This window comes from Macaca thibetana, chromosome 12 (genome assembly GCF_024542745.1).
Source record: "Macaca thibetana thibetana isolate TM-01 chromosome 12, ASM2454274v1, whole genome shotgun sequence".
Taxonomy (NCBI): Eukaryota; Metazoa; Chordata; class Mammalia; order Primates; family Cercopithecidae; genus Macaca; species Macaca thibetana.
The window spans coordinates 19,918,096-19,940,002 of record NC_065589.1 but is presented as its reverse complement, the minus strand read 5'-3'; the positions used below and the strand labels follow the sequence as shown (position 1 = coordinate 19,940,002).

The 21,907-nt window shown below is 41.6% G+C and overlaps 2 protein-coding genes and 1 non-coding gene across 3 annotated transcripts in view; 1 reads left to right on the top strand and 2 right to left on the bottom strand.

Annotated features, from left to right (window-relative positions):
- The window catches only part of FARSB (phenylalanyl-tRNA synthetase subunit beta), an 896,824-nt gene that overhangs the window by 118,476 nt on the left and 756,441 nt on the right, over nucleotides 1-21,907 (bottom strand). The window lies entirely within an intron of this gene.
- MOGAT1 (monoacylglycerol O-acyltransferase 1) overlaps nucleotides 1-21,907 on the top strand; it is a 41,319-nt gene that overhangs the window by 14,145 nt on the left and 5,267 nt on the right. Inside the window, exons 2-5 of the mRNA XM_050752083.1 lie at nucleotides 3,496-3,674; nucleotides 4,413-4,617; nucleotides 9,469-9,643; nucleotides 10,201-10,400. Coding sequence (XP_050608040.1) covers nucleotides 3,496-3,674; nucleotides 4,413-4,617; nucleotides 9,469-9,643; nucleotides 10,201-10,400 — 759 coding nt within the window. The remainder of the gene's footprint in view (nucleotides 1-3,495; nucleotides 3,675-4,412; nucleotides 4,618-9,468; nucleotides 9,644-10,200; nucleotides 10,401-21,907) is intronic.
- Nucleotides 13,128-13,229, bottom strand: LOC126933317 (small nucleolar RNA U13). Its single transcript, XR_007718552.1, has one exon. It is a non-coding gene; the product is annotated as a small nucleolar RNA U13 (small nucleolar RNA).

The window sequence follows — 21,907 nt, the reverse complement described above, 5'->3', positions numbered from 1 at the left end:
AGACAACTTTTGAAGTTATCAACATGAGTTTTGAGAGCTGCACAATGTAATGGCGTAGACCTTTGTATCTTCCTCTTCTCTTTGAACTCCAATTTAGAAGAATCAAGTTACCCTGAATTGCTTAATGAGATAAAAATAGAAAATAGAGATTACCTAGTCACCTAGTTTTTATAGTGTTTTCTTCTTTCAATCCCATTTAGAATCAAAGGATTACAGGATCAGGTGCAGTGGCTCACGCCTGTAATCCCAACACTTTGGGAGGCCGAGGTGGGCAGATCACCCGAGGTCAGGATCAAGAGCTCATAGAATTTGTCCCAGGTCGGAAAGCTAGTCAGTGGCAAATTCCGATTAGCAGTTCAATTCCAGACCTACATCTTAACTATTATACATGCAAAACATGTAATGAGCATTAAAGAGATATATAGCATGCATAGAAAATAGAGGTTATCTAGTCACCTAGTTTTTATAGTGTTTTCTTCTTCTTCTTCTTCTTTTTTTTTTTTTTTTTGAGACAGAGTCTCTCTCTTGTTGCCCAGCCTGGAGTGCGATGGCATGATCTCAGCTCACTACAAACTCCAGCTCTTGGGTTCAAGAGATTCTCTTGCCTTAACCTCCCAAATAGCTGGGACTACAGGCGCCCACCACCACACCCCACCAATTTTTGTATTTTTAGTAGAGACTGGATTTCTCTATGTTGGCCAGGCTCGTCTCGAACTCCTGACCTCAGGTATCCACCCACCTCAGCCTCCCAAAGTGCTGGGATTACAGGCATGAGCCATTGCTCCTGATTGTGTTTTCTTCCTTTGATGCAAAACATGTAATGAGCATTAAAGAGATATGCAGCATGTATTCAGGTATTCAGGGTTCGGTTAGTGGAATATTGAATTAGTAGCTTGGGGACATTATTTTTGGATCTGTTCCTGGCTCACTCTGTGATTAAAATCAGGTCAGTTTGCTTTTGGTGTCAGTTTTTCCATCTTTGTAGAAAGGAAAACAGAACCTCCCACTTGCCTGCTTCTTTATGCTTATGAACCTGTTTATGCACCTGTAATAAGTTACTCTACATGTTATTACCATTAGCTGGAGGACAGTGTGGCTTTGTGAAAAAGTGCGTAGGTTTAAGGATTAGGCAGATCCAGCTGCAAATCATTTGGACACTCGAATTCCCTGAGCCTCAGTTTCTTTCTTTCTTTCTTTCTTTCTTTCTTTCTTTCTTTCTTTCTTTCTTTTTTTTTTTTTTTTTTTTTTTTTTTTGAGACAGAGTCTCGCTTTGTTGCCCAGGCTGGAGTGCAGTGGCACCATCTCGGCTCACTGCAAGCTCTGCCTCCTCCCGGGTTCACGTCATTCTCCTGCCTCAGCCTTCCGAGTAACTGGGATTACAGGTGCCCACTACCATGCCCAGCTAATTTTTGTATTTTTAGTAGAGATGGGGTTTCATCATGTTGTCCTGAGCCTCAGTTTCTACAAATGTAAAATGGGGCAGTAACGTGTACTTTGGGGGTTGCAAGGAGGAATAAATGAGATGCTCCATATGCAGGGAAGGAGAATGGCTCTCCACTCAGTAACTGCTCTTTCCCTGCCCTGTTTCACTGTCACTTACCTGATCAAACTTTGAGTACAAAAAAATGAGGCCCACATAAGTTTCCTGTCATTTTTTTGCACATCTTACCAAAATAAACAGATAACTAACCAATAGTGGCAAATCATCAGTACTCAGATCTGGATAGAAGAAAGCAAAGGAAGCAAACTAGAATGATCCTGGTAGGAACAAGGGCAGAGGGCACTCTTTACAGCGTGCTTTGGACTCATGGAAACTTTTCTGGCGGGTCCAGAAGGAAACAGGTACCCCACAGAGGTGTGGAGGACACATGCTCCCTTAACCTTTCCTCCAGTCTTTCAACCTTTAACCAACTCTGGAGAGAGCAGCAAGTCCGTTTCCTGACTGGGTTCAGTGATATCTCTGAGAAATGTATTGATTTATATGTATCAAGAAATATAAATAGGCTAGGCGTGGTGGCTCACACCTGTAATCCCAACACTTTGGGAGGCTGAGGTGGGTGGATCACTTGAAGTCGGGAGTTTGAGACCAGACTAGCCAACATGGTGAAACCCCGTCTCTACTAAAAAATACAAAAATTAGCTGGGCGTGGTGTTGTGCGCCTGTAATCCCAGCTACCTGGAAGGCTGAGGCAGGAGAATCGCTTGAACCCAGGAGGTGGAGGCTGCAGTGAGCCGAGATTGCACCCATGCACTCTAGTGTGGGCAACAGAGCGAGACTCCGTCTCAAAAAAAAAAAAAGAAAAAATATAAATAAATGTTCTGTTTTTGGTAAAACATATATGTCAGTAGATATATGTGTATTCCAATAATAGATTAAGGCATTATTTATCTACTATCCACTTTGGTGGATAACTTGGGGACAGGGTTGCCTTTAACAAAGTTGATTGGCAGTAGATAAGAGTTTGGGAGTGGAAACGAACCCCAGATTGGAGACTGCGGTGTGTTATAGAAGAGAAAGCAGCAACAGCACTCCTTAAAGTCATAGTAGCTGGCATTTAGTGAAGATTTACTATGTGCCAGGCTTTATGTCTTCATGTACCTCCTCTTTCTCTTGTTAGCATTTCTCTTTTCATAATTTTTAAATTGTAGTATATAACATAGACATTTAAAAAACATATAGCTGAGCTTCATGTGTTACTTGAAGGTAACCATTCTTGTCAATACCACCCAAGTCAAGTTTTGACAGTTTTTGCCCCGTGTATTTTGAAGCTATGTTATTAGGCACATAAATAATCAGGATTGCTCTCTCATTATCAAATGTTGCAAGAAGTGATGCATGCTAAGATCTGAAGAGTCCCACCTTTGCTATTTCAGTCTCTGACAGTAGAGTTCTTGAAAATGAAGTTTGTTGCTAGAATAGGCCCTTTTTGTGGACACATGAATAATGGTTGCTCGGTCAAGATAGGAAGATAGGATTTCCTGTAGTAGGAAATTCTCCACATCCCTCCTGTCAGTGATGATCCTTCCATATATTCACAGAGGGAAGGTGATGTAAGGCTATGACTAAGTAGTTAGACTTTAAATTCAGACAGATCAACCACTTATATGCTGTGTGGCTTGGGCAACTCAATCCCTCTATAAGCTTCCATTTTCTCTTCTTTAGAAAGAACATTATGGCTCAGTGTTTCCTCTACCCATTCCTTCCACCTCGCCCTTCAATAATAAAAAGAGTACTATGGCTACTTTATTGGTGTGTGGCTATATGAGGATTAAATAAAAATACCTTGGCAGGGTCCATAACACAATGCTTGGCATATAGTAAGCATCTAATAAGTGTTAAATAATACTATGTCATCACTGTCTTGTTGTATTACCTTACCTGAACTGAGGCTCGGTTTAACATATCTTGTATGTATTAATCCCCCTGCCGTGGACCACTGCAGCGAGCAGATACTAATGGACTCTGATTCCATGAGACTTTTTCTTTTCTTACAGGGCAGATGTCCATTGCAATCACTGTGATGCTGATCATACACAACTATTGGTTTCTTTACATCCCTTATTTGACGTGGCTTTACTTTGACTGGCATACCCCAGAGCAAGGAGGCAGGAGATCCAGCTGGATCAAAAATTGGACTCTTTGGAAACACTTTAAGGACTATTTTCCAATTCATGTGAGTACAACTGTTTTAAAAAGTATTATGTTGAGTTAGGAGAAGAGTGGAAATTTGTTTTCATCACATACATCTCAAGCTTCTTCTTCAGGGGGGGTGTCTTAGTCTGTTTTGTGCTGCTAAAACAGAATACCAAAGACTAGGTAATTTATAAAGAAAACAAATTTATTTCTCACAGTTTTGGAGACTGGGAAGGCCAATACCAAAGATGCTGGCATCTGGCAAGAGCCTTCCTGCTGCAACAGCCCACAGCGCAAGGTGGAAGGGCAGGAGAGGCCAAGAAAGAGCAAGAGGGGGTTGAATTCATTCTTTTATAAGGAACTTACTCCCAAGATAGCAAACCCCCTTCTATGATAATGGCATTAATCCATTAACTGTGCTTTCATTCCTAATCACCTCTCATTAGGCCCCACCTCCAACACTGTTGCTTTGGGGATTAAGTTTTTAAACACTTACTTTTGAGGGACACATTCAAATCATAGCAGGGAGAAAGGCTGCAATTTGGCTCCAATTACTAAATGAACTGTAAGCTGACTTGACAAAATCTAGAAGGCTGTATATAAAGGAATCTGGGCTTAGAAGATGGTTTAGAAATTTGGAAACAGCTCCAACCCAGGGAACAAAAATGAGTCATGTTCTCCATTGTCTCTTGACACAAAAACTAGTCCTTTTGTTTCTCATTAGAAAATAATAAGGGAATTTTCTTTTTTTTTAAATCTCAATATGAATGTGCCGTAGCTCATCAAAACTCAAGATTTGGATCCAAGTCACAACTATATATTTGGGTTTCACCCCCATGGAATATTGGCGGCTGGAGCCTTTGGGAATTTTTCTACAAATTATTCCGACTTCAAGGAGCTGTTTCCTGGCTTTACTTCATATCTTCACGTGCTGCCACTTTGGTTCTGGTGCCCTGTCTTCCGAGAATATATGATGAGCATTGGTAAGTGATGGCGGATCACTGCTTCCACAGTGCTTTGGAGTAGCAGGAGCACACACAACATTTCTTCTCAGGCCCATGTGTGTTTCTGGTCTCTTAGAGTAAAACCTGTTTTATCCTCATCTGGCACTTCCTATGTGGTCTGGGTGTTTCCTGCCCTCCCCCACTGGACTGTAAGTGTCAGAAAGACACAAACTGCGTCTTCTTTTCTGTTCCATCCTAAGTATCCAGCATGGTGCCTGGAACATAGAAACGTTCAATGAATATTAACACAATGATCAAATAAAGTAATGAATGCATTTTGTGTATTCAGATGTAGAAGAAGAAATCATGGATCAAGTAAGTGACAAATCACACCCTTGGAGAGGCACCGTGCACGCTGTTACGAATACTAGAAATGGAAATGTCTTTCGTTGTGTCTTGAAGTACCAGCGGTGATAAAACTAAACATATTCAACTCGCTGTCTTCCTAGATTAAAAATAACTTGGCTCAGAAATAAGAGTCCAGGCCAGGCGCGGTGGCTCACGCCTGTAATCCCAGCACTTTAGGAGGCTGAGGTGGGCAGATCTCTTGAGCCCAGGAGGTTGAGACCAGCCTGGGCCACATGGCAAAACCCTGTCTCTACAAAAAATGCAAAAATTAGCTGGGCACGGTGGCACACATCTGTAGTCCCAGCTACTCAGGAGGCTGAGGTGGAAGGATCACCTGAGCCTGGGAGGTCAAGGCTGCAGTTACTGGAGATGGTGCCCCTGCACTCCAGCCTGGGTGACAGAGTGAGACCCATCACAATTAAAAAAATAAATACAAAGAGACAAGAGCAGTGGCTCATGCCTGTAATCCCAGCACTTTGGGAGGCAGAGGTGGGCTGGAACACTTGAGGTTCAGGAGTTCGAGACCAGCCTTGCCAACATAGTGAAACCCGTCTCTACTAAAAGTACAAAAATTAGGGCATGGTAGTAGGCGCTTGTAATCCCAGTTACTCAGGAGGCTGAGGTGGGGGAACTGCTTGAACCCAGTAGGTGGAGGTTGCAGTGAGCCAACGTTGTGCCACTGCACTCTAGCCTGGGTGACAGAGCGAGACTACGTCTCAAAAAAGAAAGAAAGAAAAAAAAGAATTGTTCATGGTTTTCTAGATTTTTATTACATCCTATTAATTTCTCAAGTGATTATTGTCATTATATACCTGGTAGGATATCACTAAGCACCCAAGGACCGGGATTCACGGCTGGATTTTCAGGTTCTGTTTCTGTTTTCAAAGTCCAGCCTGGTCCACAGGGCACACTAGAGGGCGCACTAAACCCTCCAAGCTATCCCGCATCTGGCCTGCAGAGGGTGCACTATCCCCCTCTTAACCACCAAAGGTTTGGTGGGGGGGGGGAATTACTTCTCTTCCTTGTTTTGTATACATTGTTTTAGAGTTTTATAAAACGAAGAACATTACAGGGGAAAATGTTTAAGTTTCACAAAAGCACAGAAACATATTTAAAGTGTTTGCTTATTCAAAGCATTGCCGCAGGTGAGTTTGAGTCGTATAGCTAAGAGCAGGTTGGGCAAATTCATGGCCCAAGAGATGTGGGTACCCCCTTCTCCGTGGCCATATCAGACGCATATACTCCATCTTAGAGTCTGTCTCCATATAGTGCCCTTACAGCCACTGCAGTTTACTAGAGCTGGCTTTGGAGAGGAAACCTGTTTGCAATCACCGGTTTCTTTGTTTTTTGTTTGTTTGTTTTGTTTTTGTTTTTGAGACGGAGTTTCGCTCTTGTTGCCCAGGCTGGAGAACAATGGCGTGATCTTGGCTCACAGCAACCTCCACCTCCCAGGTTAGAGTGATTCTCCTGCCTCAGCCTCCCGAGCAGCTGGGATTACAGGCATGCTCCCCCACCCCCGGCTGATTTTGTATTTTTAGCGGAGACGGGGTTTCTCCGTGTTGGTCAGGCTGGTCTGGAACTTCCGACCTCAGTTGATCCTCCCGCCTTGGCCTCCCAAAGTGCTGGGATTACAGGCGTGAGCCACTGCGCCCAGCAATCACTGGTTTCTGACATCATGAATTATTTTCTGTGGTACAACCTTCATTTCCCTAAAAGGTAAATAGAAATATTCAAACTTTCAGCCAGTGGAGGTTTGGACTATCCTTGTCTCTAAGTCTAGAGAGTTATCTGTACTTCCCAGAACCAGATTCCTAGGAGAGCCCTTGGTCCAAGGCTGCCCCTCTTGACTGTGCCTGCCCAGGTGGCTGCCTCTCTGGGTGTGAAAGACTGACAGACATAGGCACCAGACCTCATGTAGTAAGGAACCATAGGGCTTCAGAGGGCCTTTGCTGACAGCACTCTGTTTTGCTCTTATGCAAGAGGATTCTGCATCTGTGAGTCCTTTTAAATCTCACCTCCAACCCATTCTTCTTGTCCCATTTTGTATGTATCTATACCTATCAGGTGTCAGCCAGAGCCAACTGTGTTTCAGGTTCATGCTCCTTTCTGTTTACCCCTTAAGCCTGGACAGGTAACAGGATCAGATCACAACAGCCATATATACCATACAGAGAACTTTAGGTTTTATCTTGTAGATAAGCCATGGGGAACTTGGAGGGATTTTGAGCAAAGGAGGGATCTGATGGATTTGGTGTAATAGAAAGATAATTCAGGCAGCAGCTTGGAAAGTGGTTACAGGCAGGTAGACCTGGAGACTGATGATGGAAGGGGCCTGTTGGGTGATGAAGGGAGAGGTGATAAGGGCTAAGCTAACAGTGGCAATGGCACTGGAGATACGGAAGAGAAGATTAATATAAAAAATATCTGATAGAGTCACTAAGACTTAGTGATTGATTCATCCTCATGAAGGCAGCAACTGTATTGTGTCATTATTATGAACATCTAGCCCTGTACCTGGCCTGTAGCAAATGCTCAATAAATGCTTTCAAATGAATGTGGTGGCTAAGAAAGGAGAAGATGGCTACATATGGAAGAAGCTGTGTTTTGACCAGGTAGATGATGGTCCCATTCACCTTGATAAGTAATGTTGGAAGAGGGACCACTTTGAGGGAGAATTTAATGCATTTGGTTTGGAGACGTGCAGTTCGAGGTGTCTTAGAGCTGTCAATGTAGATATGTCAATTGGGCAATTGGAGATATGAGCCTGGAACCTCAGGAGGAAGATCTCCTGACAGATGGGTTTGGGAGAACTCAGCACACATAAATGGTATTTGAATCCATGGGTGTAGATGAGGTTAGAGGACAAGAGAGATAAGGAAGGACCCCTAAGAAATAACAGCATTGAAGGATGGCCCGAAGACAAGGAACCTGAGGGAAAACTGAGAAGTGGCCAGAGGCAAGCTAGGAGAGCCAGGGGTGTGGAAACCCAAGAGGCCCTTTTCCTGGTGGAAGAGATGCACCCAACTCTCACTCAGGTTCACACAGAGCAGAACGGCATGTCTTGACCTCAGTGAAGGTTCAAACCCATCTAGGCAGGCTCAGGCTCTCTACCTCTAACCCAGCATCCTCTGCCTCTTAAGAGGGCAGTGGGTCATTCAGAATCCTGTCATAATTCTTCCCATAATAGAAACCCAGAGTAAAATTAGCATACCATTTTCTTCAAGAGATGAGATATGCTATGTCTTTATAAAGCCTGTCTAACACATTCTGTTATGACTAAATAAAAATGGATAAAACCCAGAATGGAAAGACACATAAGACATTAAAAAGTGATTATTTCTGAAATGTAGTTCAAGAATGGTTTGTATTTTTGTCTTTATTCTTTCCTATATTTTCCTCAGTATGCAGAACATGTGAAATCTGAAAAGGAATCTTTTAAGTTATTTTTACATGGGAAAGCCTGAAATACAGACTGAACAACTATCGAACTGTTTTAAATGAACAATTTACCAAAGGCAGACTATCCATATTGGAAACATGTAGAGATCTGGCAAGTGATCTAGGTTGTCAAATGTCTTGATTTTTTTTTTTTTTAACCACTTTGTATTAGTTCATTTTCACACTGCTGATAAAGACATACCAAGACTGGGAAGAAAAAGAGGTTTGAAAGACTTATAGTTCTACATGGCTGGGGAGGCCTCATAATCATGGTGGAAGGCAAGGAGGAGCAAGTCACATCTTACATGGATGGCGGCAGACAAAGAGAGAGCTTGTGCAGGGAAACTCCTCTTTATAAAACAATCAGATCTCATGGGACTTATTCACTATCATGAGAATAGCATGAGAAAGACCTCCCCCATGAGTCAGTTACCTCCAACTTGGTCCCTTCCATGACATGAAGGAATTGTGGGAGTTACAATTCAAGATGAGATTTAGGTGGGGACACAGCCAGATGCTATCACATTTATATTATAAACCCAGGTTTGGAAAATAATGATCCATATAGAATATCTGAAAACAGGCCATTGTATATTCAGAAAATCCACTGCAGCCTCTTGGAGAATATACTTTTTGGTTCTGTGTAAAACTTCACCAGGATAAATATCAAGGCCACCACATACAGCTGTGCAGGTTGTGCACTGAACAACTCCAGGGGCAGGGGATTCTTTTACTTAGAATGCAATATAAATGGTGTCCTGTAGAGTTCGGCAGTGCACAACCTACCTAAACAAACAAGTGGTAAACCTACTAATGACTGAATGGCATTTTAAAGACCTAGCCCACTACCTGCCAAAAGGTTAACTTATTAATAGAATACATTACTAAAGATTTGACTCTGAAAAATTACAAACTTACAAAGTGCTCCAAAGGTAAGCAGTGTAGGAAATTTTGTTGAATGTTTACTATTGTCATGGAATATTATGATAAAACGTTGTAATTTTTTAAAAAAGGATAACTAGTTACACTGTTTTATTCACTAAGGGCTAGTTTCCGTTTCCAAGAAAAGTGTGTCCTATGTGGTAAGCAAGGAAGGAGGTGGAAACATCTCTGTCATTGTCCTTGGGGGTGCAAAAGAATCACTGGATGCCCATCCTGGAAAGTCCACTCTGTTCATCCGCCAGCGGAAAGGATTTGTTAAAATTGCTTTGACCCATGGGTAAGTGGCTTTTTTTTCTTTTATAAAGTAGTGGGTCAGCAAAGTAAAGACATTATTAAACAAATCACGAAGAAGTAAGGTGATTTTCTAGCCCTTAAAGACCTCCTCCAAATCCATCTGACAGTAAAAGCAGGTGTGGATGTTCTTGGGGAATGGAATATGACCTTTTTACGACAGTAGCTCAATGCCATGACATTCAGCAATTGAACTTAACTCTAAAAGCAAAACAACGAGAACAACAATAAACACCAACATTCTATACACACAGTGTAATTTTCCAGCCAAATCAACAGTGGCCAAAGCTATAGATAAAAGAGAAGCTTCCTGGAACCCTAATTTTCTATAGAATAAAATCCCACTAAGGCTAGCCTGCTGAAATTCCTCCCTAAAGAATGTTAAGTTTAAGACAGTTTCAATGAACGTGAAGTTAGCAATACAGGAAGGCTTGGGCACGTTTAAAAATTTTTTCAGAATTTGTTGCAAGAGTCAGCTAAACAAAATAAATTATTTGAATCCTTTTCATTGAATATTCTCACCCGTCCCCTTTGTTGTTGCAGTGCCTCTCTGGTCCCAGTGTTTTCTTTTGGTGAAAATGAACTGTTTAAACAAGTTGACAACCCCGAAGGCTCATGGATTAGAACTGTTCAAGATAAACTACAGAAGATCATGGGGTTTGCTTTGCCCCTGTTTCATGCCAGGGGAGTTTTTCAGTACAATTTTGGCCTAATGCCCTATAGGAAAGCCATCCACACTGTTGGTATGTACATAAAATGACTACAATTATTAGCTTACTTTAAGCAATGTTTCTTGTTACTGATTGAGATGCTAATGCAAGGAAAGTGGCTTTGAGTAAGAACTTCCTGAAATAATAATCCTGTAGATGTCATCTGAGTTTTGTTTCTGGTATTCCTTTGATTTATGAAATGACTACATTTTCCACTAGAATAGGAATTGATTACTTTCAAGAATACAGCTATTGAATTACAAGTAAAATCCAATTTTCAAAATAAAGTTTCTAATACTCTATAATGAATCTATTTCTCTGTGCCAGCTGATTATAATATATCAATTCTTTGATGACAAGTTATACCAGAGTTTATGGAGAGATGAAAATTTCTGTGTGATAAGTGTCCTCATTATGTTCAGTTCACATAGGCATCAGTTTCTATAGCAAAAGTTTTTTTTTTTTTTTTTTTTTTTTTTTTGCAGCTAGCTATTTTATATATATTCTGCTATTCTGCTATAGACTCATTTTATTTTTTTTATTTCCATAGGTTTTTGGGAAACAGGTGGTATTTGGTTACATGAATAAGTTCTTTAGTGGTGATTTCTGAGATTTTGGTGCACCCATCACCGCAGCAGTGTATACTCTACCCAATATGTAGTCTGTTATTCCTCACCCCTCTCCTGCTCTTTCCCCTGAGTCCCCAAGGTCCATTGTATCATTCTTCATGCCTTTGTGTCCTCATAACTTAGCTCCCACTTATAAGTGAGAACATACGATGTTTGGTTTTCCATTCCTGAATTACTTCACTTAGAATAGTGGTTTCCAATTCCATGCAGGTTGCTGCAAATGTCATTATTTCATTACTTCTTATGGCTAAGTAGTAGTCCATGGTATTTATATATATATATATATATGGTGTTTATATATATAAACACCATGGTGTGTGTGTGTGTGTGTGTGTATATATATATATATATATAAACAATTTCCTTATCCACTCAATGACTGATGGGCATTTGGGCTGGTTCCATATTTTTGCAATTGCAAATTGTGCTGCTATAAACATGTGTGTGCAAGTATATTTTTCATATAATGACTTCTTTCCCTCTGGGTAGATACCCAGTAGTGGGATTGCTAGATCAAATGGTAGTTCTACTTTTAATTCTTTAAGGAATCTCTACAGTTTTCCCTAGTGGTTGTACTAGTTTATGTTCCTACCAGCAGTGTGAAAGTGTTCCCTTTTCACTACATCCACACCGACATCTATGATTTTTTGAATTTTTGATTGTGGCCATTCTTGCAGGAGTAAGGTGGTATTGCATTATGATTTTGATTTGCATTTCCCTGATCATTAGTGATGTTGAGCATTTTTTCATATGTTTGTTGGGCATTTGTATCTCTTCTTTTCAGAATTATCTATTCATTTCCTTAGCCCACTTTTTGATGGGATTGTTTGTTTTATTCTTGCTGATTTGTTTGCATTCCTTGTCAATTCTGCTGTTAGTTAGACTCATTTTAGTTTAAAAAGCTGCATGTTTGGGAGAATCCAATTGAGGGAGGAGGGTGAAGACCATGTTGATAAAAATACTGAGGCGCTGGCCAAGTGACCATGTTGATAAAAATACTGAGGAGTTGGCCAAGTGTGATGGCACACACCTGTAATCCCAGCACTTTGGGAGGCTGAGACAGGAGGGATGCCTGAGCCCAGAAGTTTGAGACCAGACTGGCAACAAAGCTGGACCTCATCTCTACTAAAAATTTTAAAAATTAGCAGGGCACTATGGCATGTGCTTGTAATCCCAGTGCTTTGGGAGGCTGTGGCAGGAGGAGCACTTGAGCCCAGGAGTCGGAGGTTGGAGTGAGCTATGATTGCACCACGACACTATAGCCTGGATGACAGAGCAAGACCGTATCTCGAAAAAACAAAAACAAAAACCCAGGAGCAAAGTATTTAGCTCCTCAGATGGGAAGAGGATTGGAGAGCTAAAATGAGAAAGTGCTGAGCCAGGCACTAATGGCAGAATTACTAAAACTATAAACTTATTATGAAACTGGAAGTAATATGTTCACCATTAAGTAAAATTGAAATATAGTCAAATATTGTTTTAGGTCTGTTTCGCTAGGCTAGGATTTTACTACCGTCAGTTTATAAGTGCTTGCCATTTAATGTGCAATTACATGACTTTTTTTTCCACAGTGTTTACATTTATTATTATTAAATCTTAAGTATTTGAAAGGCATAAATATGGATCAAATGGAAGAAAATAGGAACTGAAATCAAACTATTATAGACGCATGTGAAGAGTGACTGTTTTTCTGTTTTCCAATCTCTCTGAAGGGAATATGGAGGAGAGTAATTCTGATATGGAACTGAATTGGGGATATATTTCTTTCCTGGGAGAAATTCCTATGGAAGGGAGACAATTATCAGAATTTTTTTTTTTTTTTTTTTTTTTTTGAGATGGAGTTTCGCTCTTGTCACCTAGACTGGAGTGCACTGGCATGATCTGCAACCTCTGCCTCGTGGGTTCAAGCAATTCTCCTGCCTCAGCCTCCCTAGTAACTGGGATTATAGGCACCCACCACTACACTCAGCTAATGTTTTGTATTTTTAGTAGAGACGGGATTTCACTCTGTTGGCCAGGCTGGTCTCGAACTCCTGACCTCCGGCAATCCATCCACCTCAGCCTCCCAAAATGCTGGGATTACAGGCGTGAGCCACCGCACCTGGCTTCAGAATCTTTTTTTTGTCCTTCAGGTGAGATGGGTAAAGTGCTGATGTTGTAACAAGGTTCAGAGGGTGGTACATCTCACAAGTGCCTGTGAGCACCCGGTCGTCATGCTCATGAATTATAGGACCGAATTATCAGACTCTTTTTTTTTTTGCTCAGGCTGGAGTGCAGTGGCAGGATCTCAGTTCACTGCAAGCTCCGCCTCCCAGGTTCATGCCATTCTCCTGCCTCAGCCTCCTGAGTGGCTGGGACTACAGGCGCCCGCCACCACTCCCAGCTACTTTTTGTATTTTTAGTAGAGATGGGGTTTCACTATGTTAGCCAGGATGGTCTCGATCTCCTGACCTCGTGATCCGCCTGCCTTGGCCTCCCAAAGTGCTGGGATTACAGGCCTGAGCCACCGTGCCCGGCCCGAATTATCAGACTCTTAATGGACACAGGAACTTATGTTTATAAGACACTGAGATTCTTATAACAAGAGACATCCCCGTAGGAAAGCAGGCCATAGACATAGCAGATGAGGTCTTTAGTGAAAGATTGGAAAATGAATAGTATGACCTGAAACAAAATAAAGATTCCTTGTGCATTTGGTGGCACAATCTGGGGAGTGATTGCTAACTTCTCGTGAACTACTTGACTGTCAGGACAAAAGATGTTACTTCCATGTATTTCCTCTACTTCAAAAAGTTTCTCAATCCCCCAAGTGTAAGGATGACATGGAAACAGGGAGGTGACACTAGATGTTGAGAAGAAAGAAAGCTAAATGTTATCTCTAAGCCAAGAAGGTAGATGACACTATGGATTTCTGAGGCTGGTTGGTGGCATATGAACAGGACTTCTTGTGACTGGTAAATATGTGTATGGACCCTATCTCGGAAATGCTGATGATCCTGAACAGGAAACATGAGAACCCATCTTGTACTAGTCAGAGAGATGGTCTTTCATGATTATGTCTCATTTCCCAATGTCTCAAGTAGCCCTTGCGTTGACCTCACTTACCTACTCTGTTGTTGGTAGTTGCAGCTGGAGAATCAATCACCTTCACCTAATGATTCAGGGGGGTTAGTGGAGGGTCTCTGGCTTCACCATGTGCCACCCTCCTCTCACACACATACCACCTCAACTCTCAGCAGTTCTTTGAGAAAGCCTTTCCATTGAGGATGGTCACACAGCCTCTGCTTCTTAGGGTGGTGCAACCTATTATAATATCAAAGAGTTCAAAAGAGTAAGGAGTTCCATCCTTCCAGAGTCAGGCCTTGCCATTGCCCAAGTGGAAGAGCCCTGTCCGATAAGAGTAGAAAAACTCAGAGTAGCTTTGAGGCGTGGCAAACTCCAGCATTTCTTGTGTGTTTATCTTTGGATGGTAGAGTTCTTAGCAATGCAGATATATTTACATTTTTGCCAACTTTTGCTGTCTTTTTTTTTTTTAAGACTGAGTCTCACTCTGTCGCCAGGCTGGAGTGCAGTGGCACGATCTCTGCTCACTGCAACCTCCGCCTCCCAGGTTCAAGCAATTCTCCTGCCTCAGGCTCCCAAGTAGCTGGGACTACAGGCTTACGCCACCACTCCCAGCTAATTTTTGTATTTTTAGTACAGACGGGGTTTCATCATGTTGGCCAGAATGGTCTCGATCACTTGACCTCGTGATCCACCCACCTCAGTCTCCCAAAGTGCTGGGATTACAGGCATAATCCCACCTCTCCCAGACAACTTTTGCTATTTTTATAGAACTGGTAGCCATTGTCCCTATACACCTTCTATTTTTCTGGACATGGGTTGCACCTGTGTACTCCAGCTTTGTTCCAGAGTTCATGACAGAGTTTTTCAGCCACACGCTTCAGACTTTCTTCAGGCTTCATGTTCTGGGCTTGAGGAGATTTTACCTGTTGGGAGATATTTCTCAATATTCCTTCCTTTTGCGAGATGGTGTCTTGCTGAGTATTCGAGAGCTGGTGTTAACTGAAAAACTGGAGCAGAAATGGATTTCACATGACATTATTCTTAAATGCTGTATTTAATGCAATGGAATGTTAACAGGCTTGATCAGTTAGGGTAATGGGAATATTGAGATAAATTTAAGTTTGCAATGGTATTGTTCAAGATAAGCTGGTTACTTTTTTGGTATAATATTCATTAATCATTTTTTATCTTTTATGTGCTAAGTACTATTGTTAGCTTTGGGGATGATATAAAGGAAATTGTAAGGCATGATATTAGGAACTAAAAGTTTAATGAAGTGTAATCATATGCTCAGATGAAATAAGCTGTTGATGCTGAAAGCCAGTGCAGTCTGTTGACTTAAATGATTGCACTTGTCACCTGGTCAAGCTTTTTTTTTTTTTTTTTTTTTTAATTGTTTGCCATTTGATATCGCCCAGTGACACCTCTACTGACAAATAATCATCAGCCAGGGGTCGAATGGAATGACTGAATCTGAATTAGTTGTCAAGACTGGAAAACTGCAACTCTGTTAACTTGTTTTCACTTATACTTGTCCAATGTGCTTCTCTTAAACATTCAGAAAGGGGAAAATTGCTTCAGTCCCTCCCTCTACTTACCCTGCAAATAGTTACAATGATTATTAGTCTGTATCATCCTCAATATCCCGTTGTTGTTTAAAACATTTAAAAACCCAAGCTAAGAATATGTTCCAAATGTGCTTCATAAAGACTCAGCTGCTATGATCTGAAGGTATAAGAATGGGAGCCAGTAATGTAGAGCATCTCGATTTGTGTGAACCAGACCCTCAAGACTGTATTTAAAGACTTTTACTTACTTGAAAAAACACAAGTGGAGGATAGAACATTTACAATTCCATAAAAAAGTAAAGCCATGTGTCAATCAAATGCCACAGAGAATAAAACACAATATGAGGCTGAAACAGTGATGTCAATGACTGTGTTCATTTCTATTTTAAATCATGCACTTGACATGCAGTGTGGCTTCATTGCTGACTCCCCAATGTGAGTTCTCCCTGTCCTACCCTGGGAAGAATTCAGGCAGCATCTCAGAACGGCAAGTTATTTTGTGGTCCCTGTGCTCCCTCTCCTACTTTATTAACTTAAGTAAGCTCTACCTTACGTCATAAGATAAACATCAACTCACTCAGTATTAGTTGGATTCATCCTAAATTATCACCTTAGCTACAATCCTCTCACAGGTGTTCAGAGAAGCCTGGATTCTCCATCCTTTAATAGTTTCCCACGGCCGGCCGCGGTGGCTCACGCCTATAATGCCAGAACTTTGGGAGGCCGAGGTGGGCGGATCATGGGGTCAGGAGATCGAGACCATTCTGGTTAACACAGTGAAACCCCGTCTCTACTAAAAAATATTTAAAAGTTAGCCGGGAGTGGTGGTGGGCACCTGTAGTCCCAGCTACTCAGGAGGCTGAGGCAGGAGAGTGGCGTGAACCCGGGAGGAGGAGCTTGCAGTGAGCCGAGATTGCACCACTGCACTCCAGCCTGGGCGACTGAGTGAGACTCCGTCGCAAAAAATTAAATAAATAAATAAATAAATAAATAAAATGGTTTCCCACACACTTTTTACAACAGTATCCTCAGTGGGCACAACCAGAGTGTTTGTTCATTTCAACTTTAGAGATTCTCACTATCACTGTGATTGTTTTGTCTGTTAATGTCCTAGTCATTAAATCCTCTGAAAAATGTGTTCTTACTAAATGCAAAGTGACATATTCAGGTCACAGTTACCCTCTCTACATATTTTTTTATGCCATATCTTGCTAAACCATTAGGTTTCTATGCATCCTCCATCTAAATCCTCTCTTCCCTGCTAAGGAACATTCTCAATGGGCATAATTTGTAAAGAAGCTCCTACTGTATACATTTTCCTTACACACTTTAGAAATTGTATGCAATTTATGTGTTTTCTGAATGCTATTATCACTATATCATAGTATAATAAAATGGTCACTGATACTGTATTCATTATATAATTGAGAAAAACTGATTTAAATGTCACATCCATCAGGATTACCAGGAAAGACAATTTAAATAAATTTAGACTTTCAGAAAAACATGTAAAGCATTGCAGTTCCTTGGAGGAACATTGCATTTTCTGTTTCCGTCTCACAGAGCCCCACGAGGACAGGGATTTCGGCTTATCTGTTCTCTGTGTGTTCCTAGTACCCACAGAGTAGAAGCTCAAGAAACACTTGTGCGTAAACAAATTAGGCTTTCATTAGGCCTGTTTCACTGTAATTGTTTTTTTTTTTTTTTTTTTTTTGACAGGAGTCTCGCTCTGTCACCCAGGCTGGAGTGCAGTGGCGCAATCTTGGCTCACTGCAACCTCTGCCTCCTGGGTTCAAGCGATTCTCCTGCCTCAGTCTCCCAAGTAGCTGGGACTACAGGCACCCACCACCAGGCCTGCCTAATTTTTGTATTTTTAGTAGAGACGAGGTTTCACTGTGTTGGCCAGGATGGTCTCGAACTCCTGACCTCAGGTGATCCGCCCACCTCGGCCTCCCGAAGTGCTGGGATTACAGGCGTGAGCCACCCACCCCGGCCCCATTTTCTCTTCATTATTAACAAATAACCTGGGGATAGTGGTACTTAGAGAAGTGTAAAATTATCCCGTCTCTCATCACATTTTACTTGATGGCTTTAATACCCATTGATAATTCGTGCCTAAATCAGTGCTTGCCGTCATGGTTGCAAACTGGCGAATTTCTAATTCCAGCATTCCTTCTATATTAATTAGTTGACATTTTGCCATAAAGAAGGGCTTTCCCTCTTCCCAATGTTAGATTCATCAAATTATAGACACGCAGACAGGCTCATCAACTATTTCTGCTTGTGGCACAGAAAGGGCCCCCATCCCATCTCTTCCAGCCACAAGGCTCTCATTGAGTCGTATTAACTCCTGAGCCCATCTTCTAATGATGGATGTGATATTTTATTTTTATTCTTTTGACAGCATTGGAAAAATACAAAAATACGAGTAAGAAGTGGGTTCCCTTGCCTCTGTAAGTGTCATTAAATTTTAAAAAGAAAGAGGCCGGGCATAGAGGCTCACACCTGTAACCCCAGCACTTTGGGAGGCCAAGGCAGGCAGATCACCTGAGGTTAGGAGTTCAAGACCAGGCTGGCCAACATGGTGAAACCCCATCTCTGCTACAAATTACAGAAATTATCAGGGTGAGGTGGTGGGCACCTGTAATCCCAGCTAGTCAGGACGAAGAGGCATGAGAATCTCTTGAACCTGGGAGGTGGAGGTTTCAGTGAGCAGAGATCGTGCCACTGCACTCCAGCCTGGGTGACAGAGTGAGACTCTGTCTCGAAAGAAAGAGAGAAAAAGAGAGAGAGAGAGAGAGAGAAATAAGAAGAAGGAGAAGAAGAGGAAGAAGAAGGAGGAGGAGGAGGAGGGAGAATGAAGGAATTAAAGAGAGAAGGAAAGGAGGAAGGAAGGAAGGAAAGACACAAAGAAAAAGAAAGAAAGAGAGAGAGAGAGGGAGGGAGAGAGGGAGGGAAGGAAGGAAGAAGAAAGAGAAAGAAAAAGAGAGGAAGAAAGAGAGAGAGAGAGGGAGAGAGGGAGGGAAGAAAGGAAGGAAGGAAGGAAAGAGAAAGAAGAGAGAGAGAGAGAAACAAAGAGAGAGAAAGGGTGGGTATGGGAGGGGAGGGGAAAGGAGGGGGTTCTTTCCATCCGTAGTCCTGCCCTGATGGCTTGTGGCTGACGCTCCAGCGCTAGCCACGTAGAGATTGATCTTGGCATTAAGAAGGCATTTATTACGCAGCAGCTGGATGTACAGAAGGAAGTGGTGTGGTTCTGAGGTCTGACTCTGTGTGACTTTGAATGTTTCATTTATCTTCTCTGAACCTCAGAGTTTACAACTGTGAAAGAAGAGACCGTTATAATTATTCTGTCTTCTCACAGGGATATTATGGGGATTAAATGTCATGATACATGGAAGGCAGTCTAGACTCCAGGTGCTAGGCAAATGCAGGTTGGTAAATGGAGTAAAAGCCTCCTGACCAGCTTGTTGAGAGCTTTAAAATGTGTTTCTATTTCCCTGTGTAAGTAACTTGCCAAAATGTTAATCTGAATCAAATCATGAGGAAATAATCAGACAAATCCAGACTGTGGAACGTTGTACAGAACAACTGGCCTGGACTCTTTAAAAATATCAGTGTCATAAGAGACAAGAGGGAGGGGGTCCTCAGAGACATACCACACAACAGCTGTTGTAGATTGATGGGAAAACAATTATGAATGATATTGAGATGATTGATAAAGTTTGAATATGGATTAAGTACAAAATAATATTGTGAAGAGGTTACATTTCTTGAGTATAATAATGGTGTTGTTATATAGGACATAGTTCTTGTTTTTAAGTAATACTGCAGAAGTATTTAGGGATGATGCACATGATTGAATCATTGATGTCCACAACTTATTTTCAAATGGCCCTACAAACATAGAAATAATAATGCATATGTATATACACACATATGTGTGCACATGTGCACAAAATGTTAGAAATTGCTGCGTCTAATGGGGGTAGGCAAGTGCTTATTGTATTCCTTCTGAAGGTTTGACTCTTTTTTTAAAAAAAAATATAGGTAAGGGAATGCATTTTATTTAAATAAAACTAGTTTGAAACCACATGAGGACAAAAGTAATCCATTGTGTTTCAAGTCATTTTTAGATTCTGATGGGAAAAAAGCAGACTGAACCCAGGAGGTAGAGGTTGCAGTCACTCCAGCCACTGCACTCCAGCCTGGCAACACAGCAAGACTTTGTCTCAAACAAAACAAAACAAAACTGACTAAGTAAGGGATTTCGTAAAATATTAAAAAAAAAAAAAAAGGTCTGGGCGTGGTGGCTCACACCTGTAATCCCAGCACTTTGGGAGGCTGAGATGGGTGGATCATGATGTCAGGAGATTGAGACCATCCAGGCTAACACAGTGAAACCCCGTCTCTACTGAAAATACAAAATATTAGCAGGACATGGTGGCAGGCACCTGTAGTCTCAGCTATTCAGGAGGCTGAGGCAGGAGAATGGCGTGAACCTGGGAGGCGGAGCTTGCAGTGAGCCGAGATCACGCCACTGCACTCCAGCCTGGGTGACAGAACACGACTCTGTCTCAAAAAAAAAAAAAAAAAAAAAGAAAGAAAGGGGAACTTAATTTAAGTTTTCATTGTAAAATAAAAGGGATTAAAGGAAATAATAATGTTAAGGGCACTAACATGGTGTTGTAGGGGAAGCAAAATTTTACCTCTAGCCTCTTAGGGTCACTGGCTGGGCCTGAGAATGAAGTTGACACGAGCCAACAGGGGAAAAGCATACAGATTTTTGCAAGTATGTGGGAACCCCCAAAAGAAAATGAAGGCCCAGAGAAGTGGCAAGGGCTGAGTTTATATATGAGGTTGAACAAAGAAAGGCAATTGTGGAAAAATGGCTAAAGTAAATGGAGAGACTAACGGAAGATAAGAGTTATTTTAATAAGGTCTGAACGGATTTCTCTTGGCCTGTCTCCACATCTCTGGTGATAAAGTTCCTTCATTCCTACTATAGGGAGGGCATCTTTTACAGAATTTTGTTTCCTGCTTTCAGGAAGAAAAGGGGAGGTTAGAGTGCCCTTCTTGTACCTGAGGGTTGTTTTTTTGTTTGTTTGCTTGCTTTTTTGTTTTTTGCTTGTTTGTTTTTAGTGCCGTTAGCTCAAAATAATCTTTGTGCCAAAGTGGCACATTTTAGGGTGGCATATTCTTCCACCTTTCAGTACCCGGGACAGCAGACAAGTGCTCAATCAACTTTCATGAGTGAGTGTGTCTGTGTGTGGACCTTTATACACACACTCACATGTACACATGCTGACATCGGGCATCTTTTGAGCCTCCACAAGCCACGGGTGAACGCTGATTTGCGTTCCGGCTTCATCTGACACCCAGGTTCCTGCTCCTTTAACCCTTGTCGGCCGCACAGCCACTGCCTGTTTTTTCTCTAGTGTACAGCTATGTAGCATCTTGGAGAGCAATTCCTGCATGAAACTATTAGAACAATTAACTCTACAGAATCTTTACAGTTACAGAAAAATAAAACAAAGTTTTTTTTTGCTATGAAAAATCTATTGCTTGCCTCCGCAAGAAAAAATAACGCCCATTTTTAAACACTTCTCCAGCTGTGTATACCATAAGCCCACAAAACTCCCTCATGTTAGGTAAATACAGCATAGCACCGTAGAAATTGGAGCAAGATTGCTGTGTAAGGCAATACGTGCATAACTAATCTTGAATTGTTGGATGGAATTGGAAAATGGAGCAGTTGAGCATACCAGCTATAAAAAGCAGTGAAACATCAACAAAAGTTATGATTCCTGACTCTGTCACAAGTAGGCGTTTGCAACTTTTTTTCCAGGGCAAGGAATTCTATTTCTAAGAGCAGCCTGATGCAGCCGGGTTTCTTCCCCCTTTGTTTTGTAAAAAGGGAGTTTTGCAGAAGTTTGCAACTAACTTAGTCTTATGTTGAAAATGTTTTTTTCTTCTCCTTAGTACTAAAAAGATCTTTCTGTGGAGGGAGAAAATTCTGGTCTTCTAGGGCTCCAGCGACCCTTTTAAGACTATCCCAATTTGTAATAACGCAGTTACGGAACAATTCCAAGTAGATCTTTTTATTTGACCCTCACAACACTGGAGTTGGGTATGGCAGGGATGTTTTTAATCCTGGCTTCACAGATGAGGACCTTGAGTTCTCATGATAAGGAAGAGTAAAATGTGATGAAAGCTTATAATTCATCAGGTCTTTGATGTAGGTTGAGACCCCAAGTAATGGAGTGTTGGGCCTAAGGGA